We start from the raw sequence: 22,766 nt of genomic DNA, 5'->3' as shown, positions 1-22,766 counted from the left end.
CAGTCGATTCTCTTCTCCTCTCTGTCGCACCGATCATTCTCGCTACCAACTCTCTTTCTCGATTCTCTTCCAGTTTCTCCGACGTTTCCTCCGCTGTCTCTCGCTTTCCTCCATTTCCTTTTTAATCTTCGTCGGACTTCAGCTATACTCCTCTTCTTAGACAACTCTCTTTATAGCCACTCCGGACTTCGCTTTTCATTTTGATGCTTCGGCTACTATTCTCGTTCTTTATACTTTCGATTTATATATATATATAATATCTCCTCGTCCGCTCTTCAGCTTCTCATTCGCCACAATAACTGTCGATTCGGTGCACCGTATCATCGGAGTTCTGGGAACGCCAGGCTCTCCGTTCGTTCCGAGGAACTCGGAACGTGTTCTCTGAGGCCACGCAGTTTTATCAGAGAGAAACGAGCTTCGTAGATTTGTCATCGATGAGTCTTGTTTCAGAAACCTCGGAACCAGCGGATTTCTTTTGTCCACTGGAGAGATGAAAATCGAGGAGCATGAAGAGACGCTATGCTTGCTAATACACAGTTCTCAGTTGGAATAACAATTTTATCTTTCCAGTTTTGCTTTGGTTAATTGCATTACATTAAATGGTTTCAACTTCGCAGAGGTGTGTCCACCAAACGACTGGAACGAATTGGATAACGAGGTTTGTATCCAACAGGCGAACGTGTCGGGACTGTGCAAGCCAATTAAAACAGCAGGACAGAAAATTCGTAGATTTTCGGCGAACCTTCAGCACGAAGTTCTCGGTTCTATGAATGTTTCTCGCGGCGACAGCGGTTCTCGATCAGGATCCTCGTCCGGCCGTTTCTCATTCATCGACCTCCCGATTCATGTTCCACGAGGCACCAGTAGCAGACGCGGTAGCAGCAGTAGCTGCAATAGCAGCCTTGACGCAGGCGCGCTGGTACTCTTCGTCCCTCGGCCTTTTCCGTTTCCATCGGGCCGCTTTTTGCCCACCTTTTCGATCAACTCTCCTTCTGCTCGTTCCTTCTGCTCGTTTTCCATCCTCGAGCCATCATCATCGAGCGATCGATCGAACGATCGGGGGCCCCCTGAAACCGGGGGCACACTACAAAAGAGAAAGAGAGAGAGAGAGAGAGCAGAGAGAACCGCGCCCCGCCGGAAAACCGCAACGCGGATCTAGTTAACCGCGCCGCGGAAATTATTCGCGGAATAATATCGGCCGCGAGTCGCCTCGCCCCGCCTCGGTTAGGTTCGTTCTCCTTGGTCGAATCGGCGCGGCGAGGTGAACGCGCTTCCGTGCGGTGAACAATCACCGTTCCCCGCCACTTCCGGGAACGATTTATTCTTCTTTCTTCATTCCTCCATTATTCTCATTTGTCGAGTCTTATTGTCCCGCAAAATTCTGTCCATGATCCTCCCCGTAATGCCTCGGGCAACTTCTAAACTCCACTCGGCGTATTCGCGCCATCGGCTGTCAAGATCCTAGCGTCTCAATTCGTCCACGAGATAACGAAATTTCACCGTGCCGTCGCACAGTGGGCCAGAAACCGATCTTTTTGCACAAAAATCTGCCGACGACTCAGTTTTTCATCGATTCAATTGGAATTTTCTTTTAAATGTTCGTGAAGGACTATACTTTGATGACGTGCTGCGCGAAAATCGTAAAGTAGGGTAACTGCACCAGTGAATGAACATTTAAGAAATTGGTCAGGAAAATATTTTATTTGAAAAAAAATATGTGAATTAAAGGAATCTCATATATGCCAAATGGCTCCCTATACTTGATTTGTCAAAAATAAATGAACACAAATAAAATGAAATGAAATTGTTATTATTTTTCTTTATTAAACGTTAAATAAAAAATATAAAAAATACCAGTCAATGAACACTATATTCTAGTACCAATATATTCTTACTATATTCTTTCTATTGTACCAATAGGAATACAGCTACGAAAAAGAGTCATACATATATTCAATTGGCCCAAGAGTCATTATCGCTAGTATGCCGTGCGGCTTAAAATTTGTTGAAATATACAAAAGCGTTCATTTACTGGTGCCCGTTTATTCACTGGTGCAGTTACCCTACTTGCTACATTTGAACTGTCAATTGGTTTGTATTCAGAAGAGCCACAAGAGGCAAATAATAAAGTCTTCAGGAAATCACGAGCTGAAAACTCCCGAATGTGTTGCCGCAAATATAGATATTATATGCGGATCTTTATGCAAAATAAAAAATGTTTGCATTGATTGCAGGACACAGGAGCCAAATAAAAATTGCATTCTTCTTTTAATTATTCTATCAAGCTGAAATTAATACATGGATGTCCTTAAATATTTTTATCATGTTCGCAGGTTTAAATTGTACGTGCACATTTTTGTTATAAATGCATAAAACCCGCAGTCTAGTTATTATCATCCGATAATTCTATTCATAATTCTATTCAATTGGTAATTCTCAGGGCCAGATTTACAGTTTAAGATTTTGCGGTTTAGGGTTTACGGTTAAGAAGTGTCGGCAACTCAGCTGGGACATGCAAATTTATGGTATGGGCGGATGAAGTATCTATAATAAGGATAAGAATTCTTAATTGTGAGACAGTTAACGATTTTCGCACAGCTTCCATCAAAGTACAGTCCTTCACGAACATTTCAAAAAAAATCCAATTGAATCAATGAAAAACTGAGTTGTCGGCAGATATTTGTCCAAAAAGATCGGTTAATTTCTGTTCCACTGTGCGTCGATTCAAAGATCAATCGCCGAGATACAACAAAATTTTACTGCTCTTAATAATCCTTCAAGATGCAAATAGAATCTTAACAAGAGCTTCTTTCCGGTTGCAATAAAATGAGATTGAAGCGGACGAGTTTCCCACAGTACAGTAGTACCTGGATTAATAGTTTGTCTCCCGGTTAATCGAGGTCCTTCTGTATTTCGAAAGATTGCCCATGCCGTAAACGCATCAGGTTTTGCAGTCTGTAACTTCTACGAACGTCTGTCTCTTTATAGTTGAATTTAAATGCACCGCTAAAATTCCCGACGTTCGCAATTTGCAGTCTGTGCTAAGCATAGGGACATTGTTTTTAGTGTTCTCTGATCGGCGACAACGTTTTCCGTGGATATAACCGGCAAGAGGATCGCGCGAGGGGCTTCGCAAACACGAACGAACTGCAGAAGGGAAAGAATACAGGATTCTCATTACCGGTCGGAGGCGTTCCTCCGTCGACTGCAATTCCGCGGCAGCTGAAAAATCGCCGCGACAAGCGTAAAATAATACTTCTGACGGGCGGCCCGTTTGATCGGGGCAACCCCCGGTTCGATATAATGAAGCGAAAAAAAAAAATTATTTACGCGGGTATGTTCGGGATACGTCGAGGGTAATGCGAGACGTTCGAGCCTCGTTTGGAAATTCAGCCGGGTAACGTTCACGCGATACTGCTGCCGAAGAGCGGATCGTTTTCTAGAATATTTGTCCGCGCGCGATATCTCTTTCTCTCTGCAGCAATCGCTGAAAATGGTGAATGAACAATTATGGACGGCGCGCGCGACAAGATTTATCGGAGGCGCTCTCGCGTATAACCCCTTGTCCTACTTTTGTCGAAGATTTCGGGATTAATTCAATCGGAATAAAATTCGATCTCTCTCTCTGTCATCAGTAGACAGCGGATTTTTACGCAAAATAAAAATTTTCTATCTGAATTGCAACAAACAAGAATGAAATGGAAAATATTCTTTCTTTATCTGTTTAGCGGGTTGAAAATAATTGAACAGTATTCTTAAATTCTTCTAACGTGTATGCTATTTTAAATTACAACTACTTATTTTTGTTACAATTCCATCAAATCCGCTGTCATCAGTGTTCAACGATTGGAGAAAATACAAACGGACAATAAATGTGTCCGCAATTATGAAAGTGGTCTGGGTCAAATATTTCTTGTTTCGAGATATTTAAAGGAAAAGGATGTTTAATGTTGAAATAATTGATAAACTTTTTAAATTTTCACTCGTGCCACTTTCATAATTATATGCGCAATTTAGACGGCACACGTTGTCAAACGAACCGAGTTCGAGCAGAATCGAGCGCGAAATTAGCCGAAAAAATGGATATCTGTCCAGGTTGCGCGTTAGCAGGAATTAATCAGGGTCTCGAATTGTCGAGAGGCGAGAGGACGTCGAGGTCCGTAGAAAAGGAAAATCTCGATCGGCAAAAAAGGAAAAAGCGGGGGGTAAGGACGCGCGCGGATTCCTCCTCGAGACGATAGTTAATAATTAGCGTTACGAGGAACGGCGTGGCCGGTGTCGGTCGGTCGACGTTCGTTACGTATTATTTTACAGCCGGACGATGATTCTTATTGTAATTAAGCGGCAGCAGCGGACCCGGCCCCGGGAATCGTAAATTTCGAGTTTATGGAGACGGACGGGAGCAGCCGTGGTAATATTAATTGCGCATCGGCCGTAATGGCCGGCGTCCGACGCCATTGTTTTGTCGGGTTTGTTCTTCGGAGGGGGGCCGGAAAGAGCCGGATTCGAAGAGGAAATGGATCTCTCCTTCGAGATCGAGCATCCGCGGCGCGAAGGCCCATTCTTTTTCTCGTTTACGTCGTTACCCGGTGATTTAATCTCGCTCATGCTCTCTCTCGCCTCGACACGCCGCCATTTTAATTCGCTACGTTTCGTAATACCGACTCCGAGAAATCTATCGTTCCTCTTTCTCGGCCGGCTCGGCTCCTCTCTCCGAATTGCATTTGCACTATGATTCATTTCGCAGCTATTACTACTTCCAGAAGAAAGGGGAAATTGATATTTGCGCCCATAATTGTAAAACGTCACATTATTTTAAACTACATTAATCAATGTAATTTATACGATATTGCAAAAAATGAACCCTTTCCTTTCATAATTATGGGCACAATTAATTAAAATGTTACTTGGCTACATTATTTTCTATTTTATAGGCATGACGTGATTGAAATTTTCCTAATCATCCACTGCTCGCCGACAAAATTTGAATTTTGGAATGTGCTAATCGGATGTGTGCTTAGAGTAGGCGTGGCCGGTCCAATAGGGCGTGGCGCAGTGGCCCCGACTCGCAGCGGAGCGAGGCCCGTGGCTCCGGAGAGCAAGCGAAACAAATCGCAGAGAAATGGTGGGAAAGCTGCCCGATGAATGATCGAAGAGGAGGATGCAGTCTCCATTGGTCCCGATACCCCTAATTCGCGGCCGGCCGAGATAGTCGTCCTCGGCGTCGATAATTGAGGAAGCGAGCGCGGGGAGCTCGGTGCGCGATTATGATTTTGTTCATTAAACGTCGATCAAGGGAATGGTTTAATGGCTGCGCGGGCCTTATCAGCGACGGTGGGCCCCGCTCTTTCTCACAGAGGCAGTTCTCGCTGCTGCTCTCTCCGCGTCGACCCGCTTATTCGTCAGTCGCTTATTTCAATATTACAGTGTAATAAATACCGTGCGCACTCGTCCAGGATTAAATCGACGAAAATTACAGATCGTCGCGATGGGAGGGCTGCGAGAGAACCGGGGAGGAGAGGGAGGAGGCAGAGAAAGAAGCCGGCCCAGGCAAATTACATAGATCTTGTGCAACGGTACACGCATGTACCGAGCGAATTTTTGCATCCTCTCTCGCTCTGGCAAACGGGAAAGAAGCGGCGCTGGATCCTGAGAGATCGGCCGAGACCGCCTATTTTATCGATCGAGACGAAGACAATGTCGGCGGGATTGATTCTGGTCTGTTGCTCGAGGCTGAAGAGCGTACCTTCTCCGCTGGGATAGCGTCGGCTTAACCGATTTGCATCATTAGCGTGTATTTACGCGCTACTTGCCTGATCGCAACCACCGGAGCGTAATTTCGTTGCAATATGTAGAACAAATACGTACACATTACCGAAACACGGAGTCCCTCTCCGCTTTTTAACATTGTTTTACCGGTACGTAATTAAAATACGATCATCGGTAGCATCGATGGTCATTCTTAAACAACATTTCAGCTTGATCTCTTTTCCAAACTTCTTAATAAATTCTTCTACCGCGCTTCTTCTTCGTTTTCCTCCGACTTAGTGCATTCTCGATTGTTTCCATCCTCTTTCGATTTGTTTAATATCCACTCATTCGAGCCGTATAAATGGAACGGATCTGGCTTCGAAGGCGGCGGCGGCGGCTGACTGTGGGTTTTTGCGGTTTAATTATTATAGAGCTGAAACGGTTTTTAATCCGGCGCCGATGCGATCGCGCGTGTAATCGCGAGAGCGTTGCCGGCGCGAAGCCGAGTGGAGCCGAGTGGAGCCGAGCGAAATCCGTCGCGCGATCTCCGCGTATCCCATGGATCACCAGGCCGACACGCTGAATGGCCAAGCAATAATTGCTGTTTTTCAACGGAAACGGGCAAGGTATATGTGTCAGATCAGCCGCGATGCGTTTCACTGGCCTCCGGTCTATGATAATCCGTCCTATTCTATAACCGTTCGGTGAATATCATTAAATTTTAACGATCCATCGTGCGGCGCGCGCTGCGCCAAATGTCCTTCGATCGCCGATCTCTCTTTCTCTCTCACTTGCATCTTCCTCCGGCATCCAGCTTGTCAACTTCTTATTTCGCCAGCCTCTCATCCTCTTACAAATCCTCCATTTCTTTCTCCGCTCGCGTCAACGTGTGTGCATCGCTTTCACCGCAACGGTCTCCTTTCTTAGGACCGGCTAAAATGTTTTCTTCCCAGCGCTAGAGAAAGCTTTATTTCATTCGATCGAGCGTTATCCAATTAGCACACCTGCGTGTAATTAGATTGCCGGGCAGGTTATCTTATCATTGCGGATTTCATGCATTCACCACAGAAATAGATACAATTTAAAACGGTAAAAAGATTCAAAGAAGAGGCATCATTGCAGAAGAGTTTCTTGCAGAAGATGCGGAGAACTTTTATTTTACTTATCGCGGTGCAAAAATATATAATAATGCAACTGAAACTTCTTGCAATAAAATCAAGGGGAAAGATGTTATTAATTTTCTCACAGCATCATTGTCGCCGATGAGACTTTCTACGCTTTCTAGCCGATAGTGCCGCCGGTCGGTGATCCGAAATTCGCGCGACTCCGTCACATTTCAAGGCGCCGCGCCGGTTCTTAAGAGTTAATTCCCCACCCGTCCCGCTCCTCTTATTTTTCCCCTGGCAAAACTCTTCCCCTCGTTCTCGTCTTTCCTCTTTTATTGCGAACTTCGCCACTTTATCTCCACCTCGTCTTCGACTTCTGCTACATCTTAACTCTCCTCCCTTGTCGGTTATTGCATGCCGTCTCGTTCTCTCTTTCTCTCTCTCCTTGCTGCACCCTCCCCTGTTCACCTTCTTCGCCACCCGGATTTCAGCTTCCCGTGTCATTAATTACATTACACTTCATCTTCTTCTTCTTCTTCTTTGTACTCCTTTTTTTCTCTTCGAAATTTCTTCTTCCTCCTTCGGTGTCCCGAACTCCCCCCTCGCCCATCCCTTACACCGTACCGGTGCACGCCGTTCCCCGTGTCGAGCATTTTTATTTATTACACAGCCCACCACCCTGTTGATTTTTCTTTGTTACCTCGCCTCTCTTTAACTTCTCGCTTTACATCCTCGCGATACTCGCGCCCCGCGTTCCCCCCTTAATTGCGTGTCTTCGTTTCGACTCGCGTGTTTCGCTCTTCTTAACCCCCTGTCAACCGCACGCTCGGACGTTTCCTCGTTCGATTCTTCTTTATGCTTTCCCGGTCGGGCGAAACGCGATTCATAAAACCGTGCGCCGCGAAATTTCACGAAATCCATCATCGGCGCACATAAATCTTGCTGTCCGCCGCGTAATTACGGATTCCCCGGCCACTTCCGGGCCCAGTGTCTTCGCAACGGTCGTCGGATCGTTGCTAGATCGCTGGAACGAGAAACCGAGGGATCAAGAAGATCGTTGGAACTCAAAGAGATCGTTAAGGGGCTGTGTAAAATTTTAAAATAAAAGTGGGGAAACAGCTCGGACCGTTCGACTGGATTAATTAATAAGCTAGGATAATCGCGAGTGCCATTAGGTAATAACAAGGAAATAAAATGGCCGAAGGAAGATGCGACCCGAGAGAAAGAGAAATTACAAGGACCTCGGCTTTCACGCTCGTTCCATCCAGCAGTTAAAGGATTAAAAGACTTTTTCAAATCCGCAAACAAACCGAAAAAAAGGGTTAGAGTGACGCGCTCGCCAAGGAAAGGTACCCGTGAAATCCGGTCGTAAACACTCATCTCGTCCGGGAAACATCGGCGACCGCTCAATTTTCGAAAATTGCCTCTCTCTTTCTAGCTTTCAACCCTTCCGCTACCTGCCGCGACAACCCAAACACCGCTTTTCCAAACCGAGGATCGGGAAAAAAGCCGGGACCACGTTCTTTGACGTCTTTATGCAACCCTCTCGAGGATTAACCGATTGCCTCTGCTAATTTGCCAAACAAACCACCAGGAAGCTCGAAACAAACGTTCAATCCGTTCCGGAACTGTTAGGGAAACTCCCTGGATCCGTTTACGCAAATTAGACTAATAGAGTTGTAGCTTCAAAATATACAAACATTTTCTTTCTTCTTCTTCTTCTCGAAATTGATAAAAATAACATGAAGTATTACTTTATTCTACTTTCATATATTATTATTAGGTTGTAAAGAAAGAAATGCAGCATTTGAACCTATGTTTTTAAAGTGTACTCACATAAAAAACAATTTTACCAAAATTGTTGTGATGAAAACGTGAATATGAAAATTAAGTTTATAGAAAATTCAATATTGGTTAATAGTAACATTAAATTATTATGAGAATTGTTTTTAATATTATTGATTTTAGTATTACTGATTTTAATATTACTGATTTTAATATTATTGATTTTAATATCATTTAATATTATTTTTAATATTATTTAATATTATTTAATATTATTGGTATTAAAATTAATTTTACAGAGAATTTAATATTATTTAAAAATATAAAACTGTGCATTCGTTAACACTTCCTTGTCAGCCGCTTGAGCGGCACTTCGGCCTAGTTTGAACTCAAAGAAAAAAATAATGCAAAAATCGCGTTTTGTCATGCTGAAATAAAAGCTAAATAATTTACCAAAAATTTGAATAAAATTAAACATCAAAAGCATAATTAAATAGAGCGTAAAACAAGCTTTAAAATTACATGTAACTCATTAAATTAAGGTAAATATTTCTTGGTTTATATTATAAACAAAGAAACAAAAATCTTGCATTTCTTTCTTTTTACACACACACACACACACACACACACACACACAAATATTATATATTACAATTACTTTATTTTTAAAAATAAAATTGATGCTTCCCCTCTGATTTGTACAAACTCATTGTGAATTCGTCTATTAAACTATGTTCGTCACCTTCTACGTTTGCTTAAATATTTGTGCCCATAACTATGAGAGTGGCCTAAAGTCTAATTGAAAATCGAAAACGTCTTAAGCCAATTTTATTCAGGAAGCCCAAGGACCTTGTGTTATGAAGAAGAGAGTGTCTCACATTGCAAATTGAAGGTAGATCAGCAAATTAATTTGGAAGAGGACTGTTAAAAAGGATCGGTGGCTGTTTGAGGAGGAGTTAGAGCCATTAACAGCGTTCGGAATCGAACGGTGGATCAGCTAACAATCTATGGTCACGTAAATCTGGCGTGGGGAGGTACTCGTTATCAGAACGATCACTCTCGCTTAGAGATCGTCGCAACGCGGGAATGTGTCGGCGTTCCTTGTCGAGGCTGGAAGATCGAGGATCGAGCGTCTAATATTTGACGTTCACGAGCTGAGCGGGCACGAAAGCGCGATAATCCGGGGCTTTCTGGGCGCTAATCCGCGCCGGAGTTGTGGGATTACAAGATGTAAACGGCAAGTCCTTGTCGTAAACGAGCCCCGGCGTGCTCGCCTCGATTTCGAGAAACAGAGTCGATCCTGTTCCCTCTACCTGCCGAAACCCCTAAACTCTGCGTCGCTTCAAATGGAAATAAAATCGATACGCGTCCGCCGTGTGCGAGATACGTTATCGTTCTCGTTACGTATTCTACAAAGTATATCGCCGAATGCATCGCACTTCTGCGATTAAACTGTGCCCATTATTCGCACGTTAGTCGACAAATGAGACAGCTCCAAGTGTTGCATAATGCGTAAAGACATTATCGTCTTCTATTATCATGATACATATTATGCATCAGCTTGGAAAGTGCATTCGAAATGCACCTTCAACCCCTACACAATTCCCTCAAGAAGAATCAAATATTTACTGTCAAACTCTTGATTAGAATAATCACATGTAGACAGTAGTTTTGAGGGTTGGTTGGGGGGTGGAATACATTTTGTCAAGTCACTAAAGATTCATAGACACAGTTGTTATTTTAGCCACGTTTCTAAGCTGTCTGTTACATCAGAGACAACTCGTTAATTGATTTTAATATACTTCTGTATGGAAAATAATGAAGAACCCTAGATTAGACTGAATAGTTGCGGAGAGTGAAGTCAGGGTGTGGTTGGGGGTGGAATACATTATCGAGGTGGAGATATGTCAGGGTATGCATTAGCTTGAAAAGTGCATTCGGGATGCACCTTCAACCCCTACACAATTCCCTGAAGAAGAATCAAATATTTACTGTCAAACTCTTGATTAGAATAATCACATGTAGACAGTAGTTTTGAGGGTTGGTTGAAGGGTGGAATACATTTTATCAAGTCACTAAAGATTCACAGAAACAGTTGTTATTTTAGCCACGTTCTTAACCCCTTGCCCTATAATATCGTGTCAGACTCGTGGCGAAGATTCTGAACTTTCTCCTTTTTTTAGGAAATTACGATCTACATTAATCTACAAAAAAGTTCTAATCAATGAAACCTTAACATAAATCGTAGGGAAAGGGTTAAGCTGTCTGTTACACCAAAGACAACTTGTTAAATGATTTTAATATACTTTTGTATGGAAAAATAATGAATTAGACGGAATAGTTGTGGAGAGTGAAGTCAGGGTGTGGTTGGGGGTGGAATGTATTATCGAGGTGGAGACATGTCATCAGCTTGAAAAGTGCATTCGAGATGCACCTTCAACCCCTACATAATTCCCTGAAGAAGAATCAAATATTTACCGTCTATCTCTTGATTAGAATGATAACATGTAGACAGCAGTTTTTAGGGGTGGTTGGAGGGTGGCATACATTTTTTCAAGTCACTAAAGATTTATAGAAACAGTTGTTATTTTAGCCACGTTTTTAAGCTGTCTCTTACGTCACAGACAACTTCTCTCTTGATTTTAATATACTTCTGTAGGGAAAATAATGAAGATTAGACTGAATAGTTGCGGAGAATGAAGTCAGGGTGTGGTTTGGGGTGGAATACATTTATTCAGAATGGTTAACAATTTATAGAAGGGGTGTGTGCCGATGTGGGTGTGTTCGAATCTAAATTGAGAGATTTCCAGCTACAGCCCTATCCCCCTAGAACGAACCACGGTAAGGGATCGCGTCACCCTCCGTCGACGGTGTATGTTTATAAAAAGACGAGTGGGAGCCCTCTCTTCAATTATTTATCGGCCGTAATCGCAACCGTTTTCTGCTCTCTTTGTCTTCGTGACGTTTTTCTTTGAAGTAAACCGATAGAAGTATAATTTACTCTTGAAACCAGTCACCGTACTTCTGAGTAGCGAAGTATGATTGATACTTCGTTAATAGAAGATGAGACGGCGCACGTGAGTTCGAAGTTGAAATATTGTGGAAATGGAGCTGCGAACGGAAGGGAAGGTTGTAGGTAATTTTTCGCTTCAACTTCGTTTCTTTCTTGGAAGCCGTTTGCTTTGAAAGTTTTATTTAATTCGACCGGTGGCAACTAACAGTGCAAATATACTGTAATAACCGTTTTCCCGGATGCTTCGGGAGAATAGCGATTGGGGGAATGGATATTGAGTGAGGAATTTATATTATTTTTTCAAGAGTCTGAAACACTCGACTTCCGGTCGAGCAAGAATGCATTTATTTGAAGTATTCTTTGGCTCTTCAAGAAAAGTAAATTATATAGTCGTTCGAAGGGTCGACTTCATTTCACGAACACCGAGACTCTGCGCAGGAAGATGAATTTAAACATCTACAAATATTTGAAGATTGTTTTCGTAATAGTGGGCCCGAGTATTCTCGAAATCAGAGGATTTTTCCGGGAGAGAGCCCAGGAAAAATAAGCCGAGGCATCTCCGGTGAAAATTAATCATCGAGCAAAGCTGCCCGAGAAGAGGGAGAGTGGAAGGAGACGAAACAAAGAGCAAGAATGATCAAGAAAGCGTCTCAAAGCTTTACGAGTCGCGAAGATTGAGCTCACGGAGAGTCGAAGGGTGGCTCGAGTGCGCGACAGATAGCGAGAAAGAAAGGGGGGAGAAACCGTAAGGGAGGAAGAAAGAGTAGAAAGTCTCTGTCACTCTCTCTCTCTCGCCCCTGTTCGTCCCCCAATAGCCGGGCCGACGGTGTATTACACCAGGAGCGGAGAAAAGTGGTTGCCGGCATGAATGGCCGGTGTTTTACAACAGTGGCGAGAGCCGAATAACCCTCGTGGCTTTGTTGAATCGCGGCCTTTACGAATGTACCTGCGGTAAAAATCAGCCACTACTGTGCTGAAGGAAGCCTCAGGCTGGGCCCGGAACGGCCCGCAAAGGGTTGAAGAGCTGTAAAACGAGCCATTATCGGCTCAAGAATGTGCAGTTACGTCCCGTACCGGACTGCCTCGTTTCTTTACCGATTTAATTGCACCTCGACCCTCTCCCACCCTCGACTCCACGAATTTGCGTCGTTCTCGCACCCTTCAACCCCTTCAACCGTTTCGACACTAATTAGGTAACGGTATTTTGACTTTATGACTATTTTCTTGCACGAGGAAGCGAGCGTCATTCGAGCAGGTGTCTTCTCATTTTTTTAAACTTTTCTATTACTATGGATTTTTTAGGTACCACTCGCTCCACAGTTTCCGATTGAATATTTCTAAAATGGCGCCGTGGAAGCGTCGAACGCTTCTAGTTCGAAAGCGAGGATCAATCGCGTGGGATGTCTTCATTGTTTTAAATTTGTATAACTGTAGATTGATTCTTGAAGGGAAGTTATCATCAGCGTAGGTGAATATTTCTAAAATGGCGCCGTGGAAGCTTCGAACGCCTCTAGTTCGAAAGCGAGGATCAATCGAGTGGGATGTGTCTTCATTTTTTTAAATTTCCAGAACTGTAGATTGATTTTTGAAGGGAAGGATTATCATCAGCGTAGATAAATATTTCTAAAATGGCGCCGTAGAAGCTTCGAACGCTTCGAGTTCGAAAGCGAGGATCAATCGAGTGGGATGTCTTCATTGTTTTAAATTTGTAGAACTGTAGATTGATTCTTGAAGGGAAGTTATCATCAGCGTAGGTGAATATTTCTAAAATGGCGCCGTGGAAGCGTCGAACGCTTCGAGTTCGAAAGCGAGGATCAATCGAATGCGATGTGTCTTTTCATTTTTTTAAATTTCTAGAACTGTAGATTGATTTTTGAAGGGATTATCATCAGTGTAGATGAATATTTCAAAAATGGCGCCGTGGAAGCGTCGAATGCTTCGAGTTCGAAAGCGAGGATCAATCGAGTGCGATGTGTCTTTTTCATTTTTTTAAGTTTCTAGGACTGCAGATTAATTTTTGAAGGGAAGTTATCATCAGTGTAGATAAATATTTCGAAAATGGCGCCGTGGAGGCACGTCGAACGCTTCGAATTCGAAAGTGAGGATCAATCACGAGCGATTTCCATTTTTTTTAAGCTTTCTGGTATTATATACATTTATTTTTGAAGGGAAGATCTCTCGCTCCAGTTTCTGCTTGAATATTTCCAACGCATCAGGTGGATAATTTAAATGAATAATAAAAATGGATAATTTGTCAGACTCACCTGTGGGCACATCTTGCACTGGTACTTCCTCGGCGGATGCGAGTGCGGTCCACCCAGGTGAGGGTTCAGATGCGAGGGATGCGAGGGTTTGACGGTCAAAGGCTGAGGAACCACCAGCAAACTCGCCGGCGGGCTTCCACTGCTGGATCCTCCGGCGCCTCGGTATTGATCCTCCCCTGGAATCATTGATCGTCGTTAGAATCGTCTCCGAGTGGTCTCCGTCTCGCCTTGATCCGATAAATCGCGGACAGGTTTTCTGCATCGATTTCCGGTAAACAATCGTCAAGGTGCATGCCGACACGTTAACGAGTTGCAAATAGATCGTTCTCGTTCGCGAGCGCGATCCAGTTTCGAACGGCGGCGAACGATTCCTCCGTGTACGAGTTAGTTTTATTTTCGAGACATCGAACGACCGAAAGCCGGAACACACGTGGAATGAACACGACTATCGGCGATGGTCGCCTGCTAAATTAGAAAGCGACTCTGTATCAGCATCAGAGCGCACGGCCAGAATAATATTTATTTATTTACGAGACAGTGTCTATAGGAGATCGTAAAAAGCGGCGAGAGATTCTCTTTGCGCTCGCCACTCACCGGGACAATTAGCTCCAGATAATACGTCAATTAGGAAATGCTGAAATATCGGCGAGAGAAAGGAGAGGAGAGCAAAGAGACGGAACGAGAGACCGGGATGGAGAGAAAGAGGGGAAAAATGTATGGCTAATGGATCGACGCAACGATCGAGCAAGCAACCGGCGACTAATAATAACAAAGAAATGTTGCAAAATTCTCGGAATTCTGCCTGCGCGCTTATATCGCCGCGACCGATCTGGATTAAAAGGGTAATAATTAGAGAACATTATGCGATGCTACGGGAATAGCTAGAAAAATCGTCGCCGATATACACCGGGACTCCTTTTTGTCGTCGCTCGATTATTACTGCCCGTTGCATCGCGATATATTATTTCAGATGATAGATAGAACGACTTATTGCAGCCTCTGTCGTATTAAATACTCACTCTGTTGTGAGATTGAAATCTGGGTTTCGGTCGTTAATGAGCGATCGAAGGAAATGGAGCGGCTGGATAGAGCCGGTCGTTTCAACATTGTTAAAACGTTGACTGAATTACGACCGCAAGAAACTATAGTGCTTCTTTTTTTTCTCTCCGCGGAAATTGGAGGAGACTTCTGGATCGGAAACATGAAAAAAAGGTTTCCCGGAGTACAATGATGTTGCGCCGCGATTCGAGTTAAATATTGGTATTGATATTTTAAATACCAGGAGAGTTTCTCTTTCGAAATTGAGGGGACGAGGAAGCGATAAAGTTGGACTCGAAACGGACGGTTTAAAAATTGTAGGAACTCTATCAGAGTTCTCCCAAAGACTTCTAAAAAATTCTGGAACCTCACAATGTCTTTCAGGGACCATCAAAAAATTGTAGGACCTATCAGACTCCTCCCAAAGACTTCTAAAAAATTCTGGAACCTCACAATAACTCTCAGGGACCACCAAAAAATTGTAGGACCTATCAGACTCCTCCTAAAGACTTCCCATAAATTCTAGGACCCACCAGAGTTCTTCTAAAGACTTCCCAAAAATTCTGGAACCTCACAACGTCTCTCAAAGACCACGAAAAAATTCTAGGATCGATCAGAGTCTTCTTTTTTTCTCTCCGCGGAAATTCGAGAAGACTGAAACATGGAATCATAGAAAAAAGGTTTCCTGGAGTACAATGATATTGCGCCGCGATTCGAGCTAAATATTGGTATTGATATTTTACCAGGCGAGTTTCTTTCGAAATCGAGGGGACGAGGAAGCGATAAAGTTGGACTTGAAACGGACGGTTTTATCGATCGTCCGTCGAAAATCGCGCAGAACGGCCGCGATAAATGTCCGCGGGGATAATTAATGGAAGGTATCCGTGTGATATGAAGGATTGCACGATCGCGGAGAGAAAGAGGCACGCGGACACCGATTGACGCAACACCGAGGGGCAAGGATCCTGGCAGGTTGCAAGGACGAGCGGTCCTGCGTTACGAGTGGCTGTCGTTCGAGCTCTCGATATCGAGATCGGCGCGCTCGTGCACACTAGCCAGCAGGTGCATCCGTTGCGTGTGTGCGTGCTCGAGACCGTGTCGCGCTTGGTTCTGCAACTTTTATCTGCCGTTGCTACAAAATAGCGAAAATTCTACATCAAACCGATTCATTTTTATGCGCGGGAAACAATCAGACGCTGCCAGGACGACGCACAATGGTCTGAACGAGCCATTTAGCTGAACAAAACCCAAAAAAATGGAAATCCTTAATTGATGATCCTTAATGGAAGTCTTAAAATAATGCTAGAACAATTTTGTACAGCTAAATGGCCCGTTTAGATCACTGTGCGACGGCGTAAACGTTTCAAGAGCAGATATAACGTCTCGCGGAATGGAAGAGAAGGTCGGACGCGGCGCGGATGATTCATAATTATTATTTGTGACGTTTCGGAGGATGATGAAGCATCATTGGATCGAGAGACGGAGAAGTTCGAGGCTGAGGAATCGATAGATGCGACGTGCACTGGATATCACGGCTGTTTGCTTTACGAAATTGCATTAAGTATTATTAAATGTTTTTTCAGCCGAGAGGAAATATTCCGTTTCTTTCATCAGCGTTTAGCCGTTCGAATAGACGGGAAATTCCAAAGGGAATTTGTTCTTGTTACAGCAGGCGAAGTACGAGAGCGCGGCGTCCGAAAAAAATGGCAGTGCGAGGGCTTAAGAAGCCGAAAGTCAGTTCTCCTTTGGTTTCTGGCTGGCGTTCCCGGTTTATAGCGCTCCCGATTCTCCCCCCGCTGTTTATTCTTGCTCCCTTTTTCGCGCGGGGCCCCCGAGTGCTGTGCTCCTCTTTTTCCTGCAAGATGAATTTCAGCGCGCGAAGAAAGTCGGGGTTCGCCCCGTAAAAAAAACCGGCGGAAGCGTTAGCAGCGTTAAACGGAGGAAGCCGTAATGAATTACGTATCCGATCCGTTTCCTGCCGGCCGGAGAAAAACTATCGTTCGGCCTTGCCAGCCGTCGGACATCTTAAAAAATCAGATTCAATTACTGGAGCAGCACGGGGCCGGCCACCGAATCGCCTCTTCGACGTTCCTTTCTCCTCGCCTAACTAATCGTTCGTTGCTCGGAACCGAGGGAAACCGACTTACGGAATCTCGTGCACCCTCTTCGGGAAAAATAGTTGCGCGAAACACGTTTTTTATATTCTAGTTCGTTCGATCGCGTGATTAAACGAACACAAGAGATCCAGCGAGAGAAAAGAGCAACGGAATTTACAAACGTCGAATATTTTCCGCCCGAGACAATCTGTCTTTTTCTGCTCCGCGAAGAACGTTTCCGCTATCTGAACAACCGTTTAACGAGGAGTTTCGAAGCGGAGGCTGGCGAGGAAGAAACGGAGAAGAAGAGTTTCACGGCCGTGGAAAATCGAGAGAGAAACTGAATACCTCGGGGGAGACCGTCTTCTTTCTGTATCGGAACGGAACCGGGACGGAAGAACAACGAGCAAAACACACCGGTGTCAATGGCGGTGACGGGAGCGAATCGCGACGCTAATTAATCTTCGTGTCGAACCGTGTGACGAGCGTCGCCGCGTTAACGCGACGCTGAAAAATTTTTGCAAATCACCGTTTCACGGTACACGCTTCCTCTTTCCTTCCTTCCTCCCTCCCTCTCTCTCTCCCTCTCTGTCTCTCTCTATCTCTGTTCTCTGTCTTTTGCCAGACGAGATCTATTACCGTCGCATTATCCGGCATTACCTTCGGTTAATTGGCCGACCGCGTCGTGTAATTGCTCGTACCTACGCAATCGCGACAGTTTAACCCCTCGGCAAACGAGCATCTGCCATTTCCAATCAAACCCGAGCTAATTTGCATCCAACCTTTCGCTTCCTTCTCGGAATCTTCTCAGCTCCTTCAGTTTCTTCTTCTTTCCTGGCCTCGTCGTTTCACTCGCGCTTTTCCACCTTCACTCTTACTTTCTTAAAGAGAAGATCCTCGGACCACCCTTTTTCATTCATAATTTGGTAACTTAAAGCCGAGCGCTCGGGACCGCTCGCGTTCTGTCGGTTAAAGTCTCCTGGATCTCCGGAAAACGAAGCCGCGAGATTAAACTGTTAAGATTGCAGATCCTTCTGCGAATATTCTCGGAGATTCTCAATTTTCAAAAGCGGAAATTCCTTCCACACGCTAGACCTTGATCATTTTTAGAATTGTGCCCAAAGGACTTGAATACATTAAAAAATGTTTTTATGTTGTGTAACATTTTAATTTAGAGTTTTATTAGTCTTGATGAATGAGAAATTTCGTCATTTTCGATAGCATCGTAAAAATTACATTGAATAGAATAACTGATAAACTCAGTTTTTTTTAGATTTTCACAGACATATAATTACGGGCACAATTACAGAATTGAATGATTTTATGGAATGCATCGAAACCTTCAAATAAGAAAACTAATTGAGAGAAGAAGTGCTCTTTCGTTGGCTCCTTTTTCAGGGAGATCGTGATATATATATATATATATCGGTCTCGATCTCGATTCCGTTACCGGTCTCGACGATCCGCAATATTTTTCGTCGAACCGTCGTCGCAGAAACGCGACCACGTAACATTCTCCTCGCGGCACAACTAATTGATCTTTCCAGCGCGCTTGAACCCGATAATTATCATTAGCATACGTGATCTCGTGCACCGGGAGTCCTGATCGTCTTTCTCGCTCTCTGCTCCGATCGTTGCGGACCGACAGAGGGAGGGGGGACAGCAGAGGGAGACAGGGGGCAGGGCAAGTTCCCCTTCGGCCTGCAATTACCGCACGCAATATCGCAACCGCGGAAAACTGCAACCTGCGAGGCTGTTTATCTGCATAACTCGGCGAGATCGCGAACGCGCGACCTTTCGTGATCGCGATTTCTGGCGCGTCGACGATCTCCGTACTCTAACCGACACCTCAACGATTCAATCGATCCATTTATCCCAACAATTCCACCGAAAGACACCGCCAAACGAAGTACCAGTGTACAAAGTGTTCGTACACCTTTTAATAACTTTTTCAAAATTGAACTCAACAGCTTCAGCTTTTTTGAGACGTCAGAAGGATTTAGCTGACTAGCTAAATTGTTATTGGTCGCAACTGCGGAGGGAAAAGTAAATGTCACGATTATTTAATTTTTTATCTGTGCCTGTAATGTACGGATACTTCGTACACCCACTGTATATTGGTAATCCCCTCGGGTCGTTCGAATTAAACTTCCCGGAAAATCATTTACTTCGACGATCTGATCCGGAGATTCCGGCATTTAATTCAGTCGCCGGCACATGTACTAATAAGTTTACGGAATCGTTTTAATTCGTCTCTCTCCGGAATAACATTTATCCGATCAACCACGTGAAACTCGTTAAAGTATGTATATGTAAAGTTTATAATCAACAGGAAAAAGTTGCTCGACTGAACTGCCGTGGAAAATGTTTAAGATCACGATCCACGCGGTTGGGAACGTGTTCGATCGACTCCGGTTCGGCTGGATCGATACGTTCTCGGGAGATCGAGCGAGAGAGAAGAATATCTCTCCTCACGGTAATAATCGCGAGAAGACGCAACGACACGCGTGTCCTATTTCGTAACTGTGCCGATTCTGGAACGGCAATTTCGATCGTGCCGAGAACTATGACTCGGCGAAGCGGACTGGGAAAAAATATTGGCACTCGCGTCGATACCTTCAATCGAGTATCGCAATTTTCTGTGTCACGGCGTGCACGCGATCCTCTCCGCGTCCAAGGAAACCGTTCGAGACAAACGTGGCGGGACAATTTTCGTCGTAGCGACGAGAGCTTCTCCCTTCTCTCCCTCCTACCCTCTCTCTCTCTCTCTCTCTCTCTCTGTCGCGTTTTTCCCTGGACTACAATTTTCTACCTCCCATACGTCCCTTCTTCGTTATTAAAATGATACCGACGCAGCAATTTTTCCTACTCCAATCTTCCCCGGCGTTAACTTTGACGGAAGCGATCCCCTTGTCAATTAAACGCTTGCGAAACAATAGCAGCCGGTTTTTGCCGTCTCGAGGATCGAAATAGCAATTTCCTGACAATATATTAAGCAGCTTCGATAAACGCGGTTAATTATAGCTTCACCGCAAAAATCAGGGAAATGGAGCGCCGATAGAACTCGTTATCGTAACTGGGTGTCAAACTAAAAAATTTAAGAAGGTCGAGGGGACTTTTTTGGAAATGGTAGTTACGAGGATGGAGGAGCGAAATGATAATGAAACGGACTGCTAAGTTTAGACGCGCCGTAATCCACTCGAAGCGACATGCATTCCTTTTTCAGCGATTGTTTTGTTCCAACACGGAATAATATTCATTTTTTCCTGTCCCCTCTGTCTCTCATGCAGATTTGTCCGGACCTGTTTACAAGCCGAAAACTCGAGGACGATCAACAGATTTCTGTGATCGAGTGTTCCGGCTCGATGCTAATTCACGGGCAGTTTATTTATGTCGTCTCTCCGATTTCGTATTTTTCGCTGAATTATTTTAAAGGGAATACGACGACGTTAACGTAACGACCGAGAGTGTATTAACACCGACTACACACGTAAGCGTGAAACGTGCATTACGCAAATCTGCATTATGCACACTATATGTATAGTAACTGGTATATCACTTAACCCATTAACTATAGAAAAAAGACATTGGACTCGCGTAATTTACTGTGACGATATAAAAGAATAATTTGCCCGGTTCAAAGATTAATAGCGGCCGATCTAGACTTCAGATCTTCCTAAAACTTTGCTCCTTCGATCTACATCGATCAACGGAGAGACTCCGCATCGTTCCCGACTGTTTTTATTCCGTTCTATCTCGCAGTTCTACCTTGCAATAATCGCTATCCACCGGGGTTTATTCGTCCTTTTCACTCGCATCAACGGGAGCCCCTCTGTTGTGCATTAACACGTTCGCTACCATCGTTTGCTTCGCTAACAGTGTCCGTAATAAGGCTTCATAGTTGCAATATTTCATTTAATGCAATCCCCTTTATGAAACATTAGAAGCACGCTCCTTTTAGAGGCTGATATGCAGTGTCCGGAAACGAGGGTGAAATTGAAAGAGTCTTCTACAGTCATTCCAAAAATTCTAGGACCTATCAGTCTTCCCAAGGTCCTCCCAAAAATCTGGAACCTCACAATGTCTCTCAGGGACCACCAAAAAATTGTAGGACCTATCAGACTGCTCACAAAGACTTTCCAAAAATTGTAGAACCTATCAGAGTCGTCCCAAAGACTTCTAAAAAATTCTGGAACCTCACAATATCTCTCAGGGATCACCAAAAAATTGTAGGACCTATCAGACCCCTCCCAAAAGCTTCCAATAAATTCTAGGACCTACCAGAGTGCTCCCAAAGACTTCCCAAAAATTCTGGAACCTCACAATGTCTCTCAAGGACCACCAAAAAATTCAGCGACCTGTCAGAGTCCTCCTAAAGACTTTTCAAAAATTGTAGAACCTATGAGAGTTCTTCCAAAGATTTCTAAAAAATTGTGGAACCTATCAGAGTCCTCCCAAAGACATCTAAAAAATTCTGGAACCTCACAATGTCTCTCAGGAACCACGAAAAAATTCCAGGGCCTATTAGAGTCCTCCCAAAGACTTCTAAAAAATTGTAGAACCTATCAGAGTCCTCCCAAAGAGCTCCAAAAAATTCTAGGTCTTGTCCGGGATCGCGTCGCTCGTGACGATCGTTGCACGCGTTAATTCCGTCGCGCGTTTTCATCTCGTCGGGATCATTAACGAGTGGCATGACGTCAGGCAGCGCCCGCGGCGTTCTACGCGACGTGTAACTTTAATGGAATTATCGCGGCAGAGACCGTTTCGGCGCCTTCGCCCCCGCACCGCCCCTCTCCCCACACGTTTACGACGCCACCGCGCGAAAACCGTCCTTTTCTTTCCGCTTCTTTCTGGACGGCGTTCCCCTTTGTCGCGGGCTCATTCAGTCGCGACGCCCACCGTCTTTCCCTTTCTTCTCTCGCTACGCGAAAAAGAAACTTTTGGCGAGCTCTCGCGGCGTTTGTATTGTCTTCTCTTTTTCTGCTCGTTCAATTTCTTCTCTCATTGAAAAGAGAGAACCGGGTTCCTTTTCTCGGCGCTGCCACTTTGACAGCTATTTATTTCGCTCGTTCGCTATTTATTGGAACCGAGATCGGGACACGTTCGCCGCTGTCATTTTGTTTAAATGTTTTCCTGTTCTCGTCGCGAGAGCGCATTTCTACCGCGTTTGTTTTTACAGATCAATATTCGATTGGTCCGCAGAAGAATCTGATTTCACGAAGTCTCGAAAAATCGGGCAAGAATAACGGACTGTTAGGTGCGCTTCGATGTCATCTTTCTTCCGCGAAACAGGTTACGCGGATTAAAAACTTGTCCGGCCCGTCGGACGTGCATCGACGCGCAATTAAACGAAAGTTCACGAAAATTCGAACCCGCTCGCTCGCGATGGTCAACGTCAGAGAGATTGAAGGAGGTTACAAGTACCAGAGGTCTGTGACAAACGCAGGCTCCGAAAGTTTTTATTTTGTTTGGAAGATGGTTGTAACTCCGCGGAAGTTTTATGGGAGTTGGTCTGCTAGTCGGGCCGATAAGATGAAGTAAATAGGAAAAAGTTCGCCAAGAGAGGAAGAAGAAGGAAGAACGGGCCGGAAACTTCGTCGAAATAAATCAACAAAGGCCAGGGAACAAGAGCGCCGATTCTATCTGCGATTGTTCTAAACGGTGAGTTTGTCGAGGGGCATCGATGAACAACGATTGTAAATTAACGCGAATC

General features: G+C 44.4%; 1 protein-coding gene across 2 annotated transcripts in view; it reads right to left on the bottom strand.

The window, feature by feature from the left end:
- The window catches only part of LOC143215416 (zinc finger protein rotund), a 215,643-nt gene that overhangs the window by 69,016 nt on the left and 123,861 nt on the right, over positions 1 to 22,766 (bottom strand). For both annotated transcript variants that reach the window (XM_076437530.1, XM_076437529.1), the window contains exon 5: positions 13,920 to 14,095. In XM_076437530.1, coding sequence (XP_076293645.1) covers positions 13,920 to 14,095 — 176 coding nt within the window. The remainder of the gene's footprint in view (positions 1 to 13,919; positions 14,096 to 22,766) is intronic.

The sequence above is a fragment of the Lasioglossum baleicum genome, chromosome 13, assembly GCF_051020765.1.
Source record: "Lasioglossum baleicum chromosome 13, iyLasBale1, whole genome shotgun sequence".
Taxonomy (NCBI): domain Eukaryota; kingdom Metazoa; phylum Arthropoda; class Insecta; order Hymenoptera; family Halictidae; genus Lasioglossum; species Lasioglossum baleicum.
The sequence above is the reverse complement of the archived record's forward strand: the minus strand, read 5'-3'. Positions and strand labels throughout refer to the sequence as shown.